The sequence below is a fragment of the Orbilia oligospora genome, assembly GCF_000225545.1.
Source record: "Orbilia oligospora ATCC 24927 unplaced genomic scaffold scaffold00078, whole genome shotgun sequence".
Taxonomy (NCBI): Eukaryota; Fungi; Ascomycota; class Orbiliomycetes; order Orbiliales; family Orbiliaceae; genus Orbilia; species Orbilia oligospora.
In genome coordinates, this window is record NW_011645635.1 from 1,737,037 (window position 1) to 1,751,575 (window position 14,539).

A 14,539-nucleotide genomic window follows, 5' to 3' on the forward strand; every position below is an offset into this window, starting at 1 on the left:
ATGGAGCTACAGTGGAAACCCCCTGTATCGACTGTAACACGGCCAAAGAGAAGGGCAGCCGCAAACATATACGAAACCGATATCGAAAAACACAAAGAAATCATACTCGACCTTGCTAGCCAAGGCACATACCAATCCACCATTGAAACTTTGAGGAACGACCATAGCTTTGAAATAAGGTAAATTAAACTCCAGTTCGTGTATAACTTTAGCGCGGGGTTATATCTTAATAGTATAGTCGCCAATCGTCTGTGACCATAAGAGTATATCTTCTTCTTCATCAGAGACGTGGAACGGATGTATGTTGTTGTCTACATGATATGATATGATCTGCTAACATGCATCTATGATTTTGTAATGGATAAATAGTATTGACCAGCTGAAAAAATTCCTAAAACTATGGGGTTTTCAAAAGAAACCACGACGGAACCCACCGACACCGACAGGATATCCAACAGATTTGATAGCTACGCCAACACCAAATATAAACAGACAAACCTCCAAAATTTTGGAGCCCGGAAACCCCTTCCCGATGGTATCTTCGACAAAGTCGGGCGTTTCGGGCCTGTTTTCCTTGTTCGCTGTTGCCTCACTCCCCAACATTATGACTTATTCGGCTCATGAAAGGTGCGGTAGATACTGAGGCGTCTTTTCGTGTCTTCTCCTAAGTTCAAGGTGTATGGAACATTTACTAATTATCAAAATAGGCAAAGTACTGAATCATGGGTTGTTCAATACCAGCCGGGTGCACCACCTCAATCGAACGCTAAAGAATTCACAAATGAGCCACCAAAACTCCTAGATGATGATATCGACGCTCTTATTAGCAATATTGAGAGGCTTGAACTAAATAACCTCGAAGTTTTCGCAGAGAGAAACATACGAGAAATTCTACCGCGCTTAGCCCAGTCAATTGAGGTTGAGCCGGAACTAGAGACCTATGAAGGGGCGTCCGAAGATTTCCGAAAGCTACTAAAATGCTTAAGAGGTATTTCTACGACGGGTGTCGATACAGGAGGACTAAGTCTCATAAAATCATCCTCCACTCGCGACCTTGAACAGGGCATTACATCAATTACCCGGACAAATAAACTGACAAAACTTCTGCTTCATTCACAAACTAAAAAAATCAAAGGACACACGGCGATGGTGAATATTAAAAAGATGCAGTTTAGAAGCCCGGGCGACGAGACCTTTGAGATGACAGATACAAACATAATACTACGACCGAAGCGAGACCAATCGCATTCTAGGCTCGGCGATAGCAGAGTTTTAAATATACTGTGTCGATCAAGAGAGCAATATACACTAGGCCTATTGGTGTCCTTAAGATCATACTAGGCGATAGAACATTTAGATGGTATCGATAATATCCTCAAGGTAGCACTGCGTGGGGACCTCGAAGAAATTCAGCAACGGTGTTCAAAAGGAGAGTGGTCGCTCCGGAGTTGCGATCAACAGGTGATATCTACTCTTCGCGTACGGCCCTAAGCCATCCATCAATTCTCCATCGATTGCTTGCGTGTTCCAGGTCTAAACTTTGAGACCCACCAATAGCGACGGTATTTACATTCAATAAGATTTTCTGACAGCGGTTTTATATCTAGTACGCAATTTCGGGAGCATTTGTCTCTCAGGCCCCTGTACAGAGACGAGAGGGATGTATGGGCATAGTAAAGTTGATAGCAGCTGAAGCTCCAGATATGTTTCTTGAAAACGAAAAGTATCTACAAAAAGCCATAACTATTAACTACTTGGGCGCCCTTAGCAGTATTAAACTAACAAAATCTTTACTAATAGGGTAATTTCTTGGCTTTGTACGGCGGCTTTTAATTCCTTGGACCAGAATCGAGGAATCAACGATACCTTATTAGATAAAATTCTGCGCTATGCATTATTGGCGGGGTTTGAATTCGGCTTGAGTCCTTCAGGAGTGTTACTTAAGTGCATACTCTTAGGATCAATTGTAAGAACTTTTGCCTTCAGGACTAACATGCAAGTCGCTCAATTAATCCAGTCTATCGAGATAACCTAACGAATTTAAACATAGAATCATGTCAATTTGGTCTTCTACAACGACATGGATTACATAGCTATCGACGATCAGTTCGTAAAAAACTTTATTATGTTCGATATAGGCCCCGATCAATATTTCAGAGCTTTTAGTTCTGAACCTAGTTTAGTGGCTGAAGAATTCTCTGGAAAACTTGGTATACTCCTGGAGAGACTAGGTGTAGAAAAGGATCTGGTTTCTATTTTACGCTACTTGTTTCACTACGCGGATGTGCCATTCGAAACTATGGTGAAGTCATTGAAAGTTACAATTGACGCTATAGGAGACATATATAATCGACCAATAACTAGTAATGGCACTGACCCGTCTTTAGATAAGCACTACAGTCCAGATTATGGAGTGTTGTTTTGTGCGATAGCTCACTTTTATAAAAGACATGAGCAATGGTATGCTGCGCTGGCCGAATGTCGATACAAATACACCCGCTTACAAGCCCATCAATGGGAAGCGAGATACCTAAATCTTTCTTGGGATAAATATAATTGTTTTCTCAAGAACCTAGAGAAGCAGGAGGGGGGAAGGTTTCCCATTTGGGACCACAGTATCTTTGAAGCTTTAGCGGAGGTCCTTGATAGGCAGGTTGGCGGTTGGCTGCCTCATCCAAGGATGATTATGGTATCACATATTAACTTCTCTCCTTACATTAAAACACTGGAGCTAAAGAATGAATAAAGTGGCCACAGCCTATGGAAAACCAAAATATTATCAGTATATTCCTGATAGAATTCTTTCTCTTCAAGACGGGTTAGTTTTGGGCTATTTCGTATTTAATCGGCTTACGAGACAATTGCATAGCGCTTTTTTTTCAAATTCGAAGCTTCCTCAAAAAAGCCACATATCGATCTAGTCTAGAGTAATTTTCCAGAGTCATCTTCCAGGTAATTTTAGCGTTGTAGAGAGACTTTGAATAGTAGGAAAATTACGGGCGTCGTTCTAAAAGTTCTAACAAAGTCCCGCCGTATGCTATAATCATTCTTCTAGTTCTAAAAAAAGTTTCTTGCAGCGAAAATTGACTATAGCTATAGAAGACCAGTCGAAAACTGTGCCGCTCTGGCGCAGGATTAATTCTAGTTTACAGATCAGCACAAGCGGAGTTTGTTGTTCAGCATTTAATCTTTTTTCTCATGAAAAGGGACAGAGGACGACAAACGTTGCATATAGTTTCGAACTTGTGTAGAGCCTTGACTCGAAGGTGCGATAGAAATCTCCACAAGCACACATACATGAAACTTGGTTCGTTTGGTTGGCAGCATGATCTAGACCCAAAGGTACATCTAGCTAGCTCCATGTAGAAGTACTTAAGTATATATGGTTCAACAAAACGCAAATATTGATTCATCTTGTACTCTGCTGTGGCAGGCTCCATTCAATACCTTTGATGATAGGTCTACTCGTCGGACTTATACACTATAGATACTATAAATGTAGATTTGAAAATTCGAAAAGAACAAACAATAGCTGTGTTTATTGCGTAAACGGCATAACCGACCAAATGAACATGGCTGTGAACATCTTAAGCTCAGGAACATGCACCGTTTCGAATACAACAAGGTCAACACATACCAAACGGCGACTTATCGTGGTAGTCGCGGCCCACGTGGAGTCTGTAAAGACGCCAGTTTCCTTAAAATAATATCGTTATGTGAAATATATATATACGCATGCATGGTCACGACCAAAATGGGTAGTCTCCGTTCCAAGTGTGGAGCCATGTGGGAAGCGTGTGTATCACCAAGTCTTGGCTTTTCCACCTTCTCCATTCGTAAGCTGATTCGGCTTTATCGATATAGTCTAGGTGGACCCATGGACGCTAACGTGTTTTTTCGTAATCGGCTTGAAAAGGCGGGGTTTTTGTTAAATCTACTATCTGGGGCTCTTGGGATCTGGCCTGTACCTCAATAAAGAATATGACAAAGGAGTCTACATACTCATAGAGCAGCGAGGCCGGGTTTATTCATGTTTCCTCTGAGCTGTCGTGATCGATTGTTTATTCCGCAAAGCCCGGCCCACTTTCATATTTCTTTGTGTATGGAATATGCATGTGCGCTTTCAGGTTACCCTTGCATTAAGATAACATCAGTCCATCTATCCGCTCGGTTCTCGAGTTTTTCTCGTCTTCAAAGCAGGTTTTTGAATAGGTGGCGAAAGATCCCCATATTTGTCTCAAAATACTCTGCCTTGCAATTCCAACCGACGAAGTAACGCACATAAATATGTTCATATTTGCAAATAGTATGGTAATCTAGACGTCTAAGTCTGAGCATCTCGACAAAAAGTGATTTCACAAATAATTTTTTTAGCCTTTCTGTGGTATGGGGGACGCTTTCTGGCATGCTCTGGTGACCTATTCAGGGCTAGCCGAATTATTAATCGGCTGGCGCAATTGGCTTCAATAGTGTCGGAAGGCCGGGAAGTCTCAGGATAACCCATGATAGTGGGGCGGCTCTAAGCTAAAGTCGGCTAGCCTAACAACTCGCGAACGAATCAAACCCCGTCCATAGGACCCTAGCAAGGTGTGGATACCGCGGTGCCGGGTCATTGTCTTCACGGTGGGTCAATCTTTTTCAACAGACAGCATCTATTATGGGCGTTGTCTGCCGGCATATGCCTTGATATAGATACCCCAGTCGAAAAGTGAGAAATTCTTCGAGACAGACAACCAGCTGAATGTACGTCTGGAAGAAAAAATGGCGGGAAAATACACATGCCCAGCAGATATATCCCATGAACTCTTTGAACAGACGCCCCCCTACTTTTGAACAGCAAATACGAAAGAAAAATATGGATTATCCGACACGTTGCAGTTCATGCATTTGAGGTCGCACAATTCCATATAAAGGGACCATGGATCCCGCGCAACCCAAGCGCCAGTGCGCCGGGTACTCTACTTGCACCAACATAGTTATATTTACGTTCATCATTAAAAATGCTTTCCGTGGATGACCTCAAGACTGGAGGGCCGATTCTCTATGGAGGTGCCCTCCTAACTGCTATATTAGCAGTTCGACAAATTGTTGCCTCACAGCAAAAGAAACTACCACTGCCCCCCGGTCCCAAGGGTTCAGCAATTGTGGGAAATATTAATGATCTCCCACCACCCGGCCCTCCGGAATGGCAGCACTGGCTCAAACACAAAGACCTTTATGGTCCGATCAGTTCTATAACTGTTCTGGGGCAGACAATAATCCTGATCCACGATTTGGATATTGCAGAAGAGCTCTTGGTTCGACGGCAGTCCAACTATTCCTCTAGGCCACATCTGTTTTTCGCTGGCGAAATGTAAAACGCATTCAAGATCACTTTAAATTCTGGTACCGTAGATAGCTAACATTCCTAACCACGTATGTAGGTGCGGCATGGGTCATATCGTTACTTTCCAGGATTACAACAAGAACTTCAAACAACAACGTAAACTCGCAGCATGGCAGATTGGCAGTAACACTGCTATACGGAAACTTCATCCATTAATCCACACTCACGTCCAGCGATTCTTGTTCCGGACCCTGAGTAACCCTGATAAATATGTAGCCAACTTACATGCGTAGGTTTAAACTCCTTTCTGGCATACCCTTAGACTTTACAAGGTACTAATGACTGTTACTTAATTAGTACCTCGAGTTCCATTGTATTGGATACCTTATACGGATACAAACCGAATCTCAACGGTTTTGACCCCCTCATCAACCTCGTCGATAGAATGATGTCGGCATTTAGCGAGGCTACAGCAGCCGGTGCTTGGATTGTCGACAATATCCCTTGGCTACGGCACTTCCCAGAGTGGCTACCTGGTATGGAATTCAAAGGCATTGCGCGCGGCTATAATAAAACGGTTACAGATACAACAAACGTGCCATTTGAGTTCGTCGTTCTACAGAGAAAACGTAGCGAGAATAGGCCTTCGTACGTTTCCGGGCTGTTGGATAGACACGAAAAGAAAGTTTTGAATGAGAAAGACCGAGCAGAGGAATGGAAACTTATCAAAGATAGTGCCATTTCATTGTACGGCGGTGGCTCAGATACCACGGTTGCTGCTCTGGCTTTTTTCTTCCGAACTATGATGTTCCATCCAGAAGTGCAGAGGAAGGCGCAGGAGGAGATCGATCGCGTTATTGGAAACGACAGATTGCCAGGATTTAATGATCGCGTGGACTTGCCATATGTAGAGGCTGTGTTCAAAGAGTCGCTACGCTTCAACCCGATCGTACCAGCCGGCTTTCCTCATACAGTCGATACCGAAGACGAATACGGCGGATATCGCATTCCAAAGGGAGCTATTATTGTGCCCTCTATTCACTGGTTTTCTCGAGACCCAAAAACCTACACCGACCCAGAGACTTTCAACCCTGAGAGGTTTCTCAAGGAAAAGCCCGAACTCAACCCAAAGAAATTTGTGTTCGGATTCGGAAGAAGGATTTGTCCAGGGCAGCAATTGGCGGACGCTAGTACTTTCCTAACTATCGCCCAGACTCTTGCCGTCTTCGACATCAAGAAACCGGTAGATCCGGTTACTGGACTCGAGATTGAACCAGAGATGGGGGCGACATCAGGGACCGTTTCACACCCGCATCCATTCCAGTGCTGCTTTGTACCAAGAAATGAGAAGTGCAGAGAGTTGATTTCAAGAGCCGAGAAAGATATTATTGCAGAGGGAGATGGTGATGCGAAAGTTATTGATGAGCTGGTCCATTGATAGCTTTCCTATATATAACCTTCCAGGGTAAGGCAAAGGCTTATTTTGAAGCACAGAATGTAGATAGTAAAGGGTAATGATGACGGTCCAGAGTACCTAGTGAACCAAACTTTTTTCTTTATCGTCGTTGGATTATCATCAGTTGCATGATAGCCCATGAAGGATACGTTCTCCTTTGTTCATAGCGTGCTTCTTTTTGGATGTCTTGTATTTAGTACATTATCTTTGCTCTATATCAAATCTACATGCGATTCGACCTCAATCTGGAATATATATATCATAGACTCGAAGTTGCTTCATAGCAGCACTAGAATTTCTCAGAACCGGTATTGATCTTCCCGCAAGCGCCCAATACGCCAACTCGATCGCTATAGGTTCTCGCCCGTACAAATTTATCTGATGCCCAATAATTTTGTTTTAGCTTCTCTACCAATGGATTTCTTTCATCTTTCGCTTCTGTCACCTCGCCCATTATATCCTCTTTAGCCCATCTTCCAGTGGCTTGTTCATATTCTTTGACAATATCCTTTTTAACTTTTTCGGCAGTCTCTTTCTCAAGAATGTTGGCCGTAGTCGGGTCTGTTATGGCAGAGTTCTCGTCGGAACTAGGCTCTAAGTACTCATATATCCAGTCTTCCTTGCCTCCTAGGAACTTCGGGGCATGCTGTGGGCTTATGAATTTCGAAAGATCATTTGCAGTATAAGTAAACTGGATCTTAGACGCAATGACAGGGTGAAGCCACGCCTTGATTACACTCTGTTTTAAATTCAGAATATCAGTTAAAAGCCTTCATACCACCAGAAAAACGTAGAATACTAACCCAAATACCCTGGAAGACCCATGGGGCGTTGTGAATAAGACACACGCCAAGAGATTCTGGATAATGTGACTGAAGGCAGTCGATTATGAACCTGACAGCGGTATAATCCTAAGATTTGAACGTTTTAGCGTGCAAGATATACTCATTAGGGATCTCAACATGCATACCATATTATAAAATCCAAAACCTGTCATATCAAACACAATACACGATGTATCGTTAGGTTCTTGGCACAAAAGTCTCGTCGTTTCCATAATATAAACCGTGAGTTTCTCTATACTCTCAGGACTCTGATCGCCCGACTGATGTAATCTTGGAGAAATGATGCACACCGGTCTGTTTTCTTTGTCAAAACCATGGATGTAAGCCTTTCCGATTCTAAATTGATGTATTAAGCCCTGATCGGAATCCGTAGTGGCAGCTAATTCGCCTCCTCTGAGAAGATCTTCGACACCGAATTTGAGCCGCCAACAGAGGGTTGATATTATCTTCATTAAAGCCCTGTTAACATCCCAGCTCCTTGCGCGCAGAAAACGAAGCACTACGGCGTCGGGGTTTTCATGTTTGACGAATTGCCAAAATGCTGTATGGAGGTGCTCTACTGTGTGGTCGGATAAGGCGGTGTTAAGTTGATCAAGTTCATATTGATTGGCGACGTCTACTTCTAAATGGTCTATTATTTTACTTCCAGTTGTCGAAGGAGGTTTTGCGAATGTCTCTAGTAGAAGACTCCAAAATTTTTGTAGCTTTGCTTGCTCTTCGAGTGTTAACGCCGCGAGAGGTGAAGAATCCATTTTTTCGCTTCGGGAACTATTAGGAGTATATATAGAATGCGAGCTATCGCTGTGTATTAGTTGATTATTTGAGGCTCGAAATCTCTCGGGGTAAATAATTAGGGGTCGTCAGAGAAGAAGCGAAAAAGTGCGAAAGCAATTGTATAGTAAGTTTACGTAAAATTATCTAAATAGGGAAAAAATGGGTTTATATGTGATTGAAGAGGTGACAGTACTGAAATTTACCTGAAGATAGACGCCTCAGTATTTATGATAGCTCGAGAACGACACTCGGATAACGATATCTCAAAAAAGTTAAACCATAGTCACAATATCTCCGAAAACCAGCGGCGAGGCGTAGAGCTACCATGTCTACAGGAGTACGTCGGTCAAAACATAAAACAACCCGATTCGCGATGAACTGTATAAATTCGGCATGCTTGGCCGTGGATGAAACTTCTCTAAGCATCAATTTTCGTTAGTCCTTCGCCCTGTTAGTTTGGTGGGCCAAGGTTTTCTCAAGTGCCGATAGAAGATGAAACAGGGGAAGCTAGTGAGCCAGCAACACTGATTAGATAGCTCCTATTCGCTCTTTAAGTAGCCTAGCTTGAGCTATAGCTAATGCATTAATGAAATAGTTCTAGGTATCACGTTTTATTCAACTTCACGGTATATTAATTGTGTTCTGATTGTAAGTTGCTACTACTCCGTACTTCTCCCAGATACCATCTGAGCTTTGAAACTTCCCCCATTCATTTCGAGCGGTGCGCTGTCATGCAGCAAATATTCTACGTTGCATTTCTATAGCAGTATTTGTATCGACAATTGATTCTGTACAATTAATTCCGCAGTACAGCGTACAACCTACGGCTTCTCCACCAGAATCTCAACATGAACAACGATGATCCCAACCGGACTAGTCTCATACCAGAGGTAATCGGTAACCATACTCCAACAACTTATGACTGCAGGGTCTGGGAGGATATCAGCCTCTACGCGAGCTTTCACGGCTTCCAAAAGATCCTGAAACGTTTGTCCGAACCCATCCCAGTTTTCCCTCTCGAATCCACCTTCATACCTATTTGCAGCACTTCGAGTAGATAAATGATGCGCTGTCCTTTGATACCCGTATCTTGTCACCTTCCAGAACTTATACAAGAATTCGAGAAGGCGCGGGCTGTGGTGAACCCCAGCACTTATGTCGTTGTTGAGACCCCGACTGGTTTCCGAAAATATAGTCGTATCCCATGATAACAAAGGTGAATTCGTAATATCGATTAAATCGTATGTGATCAAACTCGAAATAGATCTATGGTAATTCGCCATATCCTTCAACGCATATTTTGTAATCAAGTCGCGGTGATCATGAGGCCATTGAAGCAGATTTTGCAGCTCTGTTGCATTTGAGTTGCAACGAGGCAACACCCTCAAGAATACGGTACTTTCTCTCCCAGGACGGAACTGTGCCACAAGAACGCAGTATTGAAGAAGAACATTTTGACAAGGTATAATGTCATCGGAATAAACGTATCCACCGGGCTCGGAGGCTCGAGGTAGATATGGAGTCAACGAGTCGTAAATTGGAAGTTTGTGGTAGTATCTGAAATCATTCTTGGTGTAGTAGCGTCTTTCTCGGAATTCTTTAGCCCGGAGGATTGAAGCCCACAGAGGGCAGACTTTAGAGGCGGTGAAGTGGTCAGGCCATCGGATGTTTAGGAGTATTTCTGTTTGAATCTCCACTGGAAGGGAAAGAATGGACATCTGAAATGCCTATATGTTCATGCATATACGCTCCGTTATATTCGAATTCGCCGCTTTGATTTTCCATATGTCAGCTAGATCTTAAGAGTTATGGTCGTGATTAAGTTTTAGAGTTGGTTGAAAGGCTTAGTTGAATTCCTAATTTCTAGCCGAAAGGTACTTCCAACATTAACATTTGGCACCATGATCGAACTCGGAATTCGCTATCGCAACTGTGTACTTCTAGAGACAGATTTAAAATTTACAAGAGGTCGTCCCAGCAGAAAGTGGGTGGTAAAGGGACGCAAAAAAACATGGTGTAGCTCAAGGCTTCAGGTATAATAGTCAAATTGTGGTACTTGCGTGTATGTACCCAATTGTTACTACAAGGATCCAGCCCAAGCTCTCGGGAATCAAATTTTTGGCTAATAGAATCGCGATATATATCGGATAATTATCTCATGGTATTAAGCATCTAACGCAGTATTCCTCGGTATTTTTCTGAGTGATAGCTGAATGAACATCGATTTTTATCAGCCTGAAATCAATTAATCATTCTATTACCACGACGGTTTCCCCCATTCGTTGAGCAAGTCAGCAAACTTACTTCTTCCGATAGGTTTGCTGCATGGTGCTCCCCTCGCATGCGTGGCGAACTTCCCTAATGTCTTCCCTAATGCCTTACAGCTGTGATAATAACTAGAACGCGACTGCTGATTCACTTTACTATACACCCACCGCTAAATTATTGCCACAAGCTATATAAAATTATATTGATCCCGGATCCCAGAATGAAGTTCCCCCAAGAAATCTTTGATTTAATCTTCCGCTCAGTAAGTCTATCGTCAAATTGGTAAAATGAGTTCCTCTATAGATCTATAGATCGAAGTGGGTGCCAACCCCGCGCATCGAGGCTAACATAGCCTGCGCAAATTGACAGCTCTCACGACATGATCTTTGGGCACTATCACTTGTATCTCGACGGTTCAATGAAGTCGCATCATCAACTCTCTATAAAACCATAATTATCGGGCTTTGGTGCGGAATCACCCTCCCCGCCAAGTTCATACGATCTTTCGTCGTAGGAAACCCGAATCACTCGAAAATACATTTAGTCGAAAATGTAGTCTTATTGGCTCACGTAGAATCTCCGGACCCCTCAGACCGAATGGTTTGGAGGGATGGGGCTAGTAAAATGGTCAACGAATTGATCTATGCCTTCCTTTTGAAACTTTGGGATAGACAGCTGCGAAAGTTTATGTTAGAATACCTATATACACCCATCTATATAGCTAGCCTTCAAAAATATCAATATGCTAGACTATAGCAGTAAAATCAGTTATGCTAACAAAATCATTTGGCGATCTGATAGATGGCGATCTAGTCTGAACCCAGAAGGAAGAATCCTCGTTCATTTGGCCAATCATCACGGTAGCTCTCTCGAATGCCTTTATTTTGACAAATTGACAGGCTTGAGAGACCAAGATCTGCCCGAATTCAGCAAATTTACTTCCCTGAGTACGCTGCGGTGGGGAGATGTTGAGACTGTAAAGGACATGCCGGCATTGCTAGGAATACTCGAAGCTAGCGCAGGCTCTTTAAGATCGCTCAGCGTGAATTATACTTTCAATGACGGCCTCATAGTCGGTTCAAAACGATATAATATTAAAATTTCGAATTTGACAGAGTACCAGACACCCATTCACGGCTATGGTCGCCGGATCATCAAGAAAATGGTGCCAATAACTCAAATTAACCGGTTTCGACTGACGAACCGACAGAAAGGCGTATATGCGGATACCATATTACCGAAGTTACATAAACCTGTGGAGTTAGTGTTCAATTGTGCAACCAATGGCCCCAAAAACCTCGATAGTATAATCTCCAAGCGCGCCGGAAATACCTTGAAGATTTTGTCCATTTGTACAGTTTCAACATCTTCCTTCAGTTCGTCCCGATTATTTCAGAATTGCCTTAGCACCCAGAGTCTTGTCAATTTAGGTCGCGGATGTCCCAATCTTGTGGAGCTTGCAGTACCTCAGAAGGTCGAGTTCAGCTTGGCTGAAGTACGGAATGAAACTCATTTCAGATCCACCATCCCTCCGAGATCCCTCCCGGAATTTCCCCTTCACGCCTTTCGCAACCTACAATTACTTTTTTTGGAAATACCGCCTAACTCGGATCATCGAGAAATTTTAGAGGATGAAGTGTTTAGAGACAGTATAATAGGAGAATCTAGCTTTGTCAAAACGGCATTTGAAGCTATGCTCTATGAAAGAGAGAAGCTACAGCAGCAATACGGAAACGAGGAAAACGGAAATGCTTCGCTACTGAGGCCTTCAAGGAAACTGGAAGTTGTTGCGATTGGACTGGCCTCCCCTGAATTTGTTTTTCCTCAAAATATTGCACGCACCCCTAGACTATGGAAAGCAATACATCCCAAAAATGACAATGAGGCTATAAAATTGGAGATTGCGAATATTGATGATGTTATGGATCGTGATCCCGAATGGAAGCTACTAAGGAGATACCCGCTTTTAATACCAAACGAGGGACTGTAAGTGTTTCCCTTTCCGCTGCAATACGCTATATAATAAAAGTTACTAAGGTCATTACAAAAGGCGTAACATCTTCCGCCGGCCACATTTACCACCATCCTCTGAATTGCTCCCGGTCCGGGAACATCGAACTATTCCTTGAAGTTAAAATGGACGTTATGTCGTTTGTGTCGTTGCTCGATCTAATTGCATGTATACTCCAGCACCCTATTAAATATAGAATCGGTTTTCCTGCGTTATCCGAATTTATGAGCCAGTGCTCCTGCAATATCTATGCATATTCCAATCAGCATCCTGTAACAACTACAGGTCCCTTCGGTGAGAAAGCTTTTTTGACGAATATATTACCTAGTATTCATCCTCATCACTAGACGCGGATCCTAGAAAATGCCTTCTATAAAGCATCTCACCTTCATACCACGGCCGCTCATCTCCTTCAATGTCCCAGTGACAAGCACAATGACGTGAAGTTCCATCGCAACCACAGTCCACATAACCTTTTTTCATATCCAACGAGCACCGACTCAAATTCCAAAGGCTCAAGAAAATCTTCCGACGAGGGTGAAGGTCCACATCTTCAGGCCCATTCTCGTCTGTTTTTTGATGAAAATACTCTTGAAATGTAGCCCAACATTCCAATGGACCGTCTAAACCATCGAGGTCTTGTTCATCTATGAGAGCTTCTTTAATACCCTCGAGTATATCTTGGATCGTTGTTCCAGTGGTAATGGACATCGATGAAATTGGGAGAACACCCGGTATTGTCGTGTCCTCCGTGTCTTCGAACTCGCAGCGATTACGAGAGTGTGAACTGGTCCCATCTGTAAGATATTCTCTATCAAGAATCCGTACTGAGATATCATCCCCTCTCCGTTTGATTTCCTTCCAGCTTTCGTAACCATTGGCCCAATATTTCGCTCTAGCTCCCATTTTTACCATAGCTTGAACATGATCTGGGACCTTTTCGTTCGTATCAGCTCCATAGTAAAACTGAGTATCCGTGGCTAACAACGGCGAGTCCGTGATGTCGTGGAAACTCAATTCAATCTTTTGCGTATCCCTGCTCGTCCGACTGCGCTTCGGCGCAATGTCCGCCGTGGCCATTTTTTCATAAGGTCCTGTCATCGGCCCTGCATATTCCCCCTTAGCCTTCCCCTTCCACGATTCCTTGGATTGCCGTATAGCCAAGTAAATCCTCGCCTCCCCAGTTTCTCGTATGCTGAGAACCATTGTCCCGGTACTGAGTAACCCATGCATTCCCATATCTATAAGAAACCCATCGGAATCCTTCGGTCCGGTTTCGCCAGGATGATACCGTTGAAATTCCATTTCGGAATTTATTCGTATAAAACTTCTTTCATCTTCCAATTCGGTCCAAGTTTCAATGCAATACCGTTTTCGTCGGAACTTGGGCAATTGCAGAAGTGCAGCCCATTCGGGGCATACCATCGACGCAGCAAAGTGGTCATACCAGAGGAGATGGCCCAATATTTTCTCTTGGATCTCCATGGGGAGACTTCGAACCGTCATTCCGACGGGTTTCGCGATTAGAATCTTGGGTTTGGTTTTGCAGTGGTATCTTTTGATTGGGATTGTTGAAACTGCGGCTCGCGAGGGAGCAGCGCTGGCCCTGGGGGTATATAACAACGTCATTTTCTTTCCAGAATTTCCAGTGATTTTTGATCTTGATTTATCTATATAAGGTATATATATAAATATTTTTTCCTGTGAGGGGAAGAGGAGGTTTTGGAAGAGAATTGAGGGATGGCATTTTAGGAGGGTCTGACAGGTTGTGGGGATTATATACAAGGATCCATCTGCCACCCTGCACGTCTGTGGATGTATCGACCAATAAAATGTGTCTGCCAGTTGGGCTGCAAGGC

General features: G+C 43.3%; 6 protein-coding genes across 6 annotated transcripts; 3 read left to right on the forward strand and 3 right to left on the reverse strand.

Annotated features, from left to right (window-relative positions):
- Positions 1–1,341, forward strand: AOL_s00078g504 (uncharacterized protein; the record flags this gene model as incomplete). Its single annotated transcript, XM_011123767.1, has 3 exons — positions 1–179; positions 370–627; positions 708–1,341. 3 exons carry the CDS (start codon positions 1–3, stop codon positions 1,339–1,341), a joined length of 1,071 nt encoding a protein of 356 aa, XP_011122069.1.
- A 3,659-nt stretch (positions 1,342–5,000) lies between these two features.
- On the forward strand, positions 5,001–6,764 carry AOL_s00078g505 (uncharacterized protein; the record flags this gene model as incomplete). Its single annotated transcript, XM_011123768.1, has 3 exons — positions 5,001–5,353; positions 5,424–5,615; positions 5,684–6,764. The coding sequence occupies 3 exons, from the start codon at positions 5,001–5,003 to the stop codon at positions 6,762–6,764; spliced, it is 1,626 nt and encodes a 541-aa protein (XP_011122070.1).
- A 307-nt stretch (positions 6,765–7,071) lies between these two features.
- On the reverse strand, positions 7,072–8,379 carry AOL_s00078g506 (uncharacterized protein; the record flags this gene model as incomplete). The annotated part of the gene is made up of 3 exons (XM_011123769.1): positions 7,072–7,521; positions 7,586–7,693; positions 7,753–8,379. The coding sequence occupies 3 exons, from the start codon at positions 8,377–8,379 to the stop codon at positions 7,072–7,074; spliced, it is 1,185 nt and encodes a 394-aa protein (XP_011122071.1).
- Positions 8,380–9,222: 843 nt separating this feature from the next.
- AOL_s00078g507 (uncharacterized protein) lies at positions 9,223–10,119 on the reverse strand (the record flags this gene model as incomplete). Its single annotated transcript, XM_011123770.1, has 1 exon — positions 9,223–10,119. One exon carries the CDS (start codon positions 10,117–10,119, stop codon positions 9,223–9,225), a length of 897 nt encoding a protein of 298 aa, XP_011122072.1.
- Positions 10,120–11,411: 1,292 nt separating this feature from the next.
- Positions 11,412–12,659, forward strand: AOL_s00078g508 (uncharacterized protein; the record flags this gene model as incomplete). Its single annotated transcript, XM_011123771.1, has 1 exon — positions 11,412–12,659. One exon carries the CDS (start codon positions 11,412–11,414, stop codon positions 12,657–12,659), a length of 1,248 nt encoding a protein of 415 aa, XP_011122073.1.
- A 345-nt stretch (positions 12,660–13,004) lies between these two features.
- AOL_s00078g509 (uncharacterized protein) lies at positions 13,005–14,309 on the reverse strand (the record flags this gene model as incomplete). The annotated part of the gene is made up of 1 exon (XM_011123772.1): positions 13,005–14,309. The coding sequence occupies one exon, from the start codon at positions 14,307–14,309 to the stop codon at positions 13,005–13,007; it is 1,305 nt and encodes a 434-aa protein (XP_011122074.1).
- Positions 14,310–14,539: the final 230 nt, after the last annotated feature.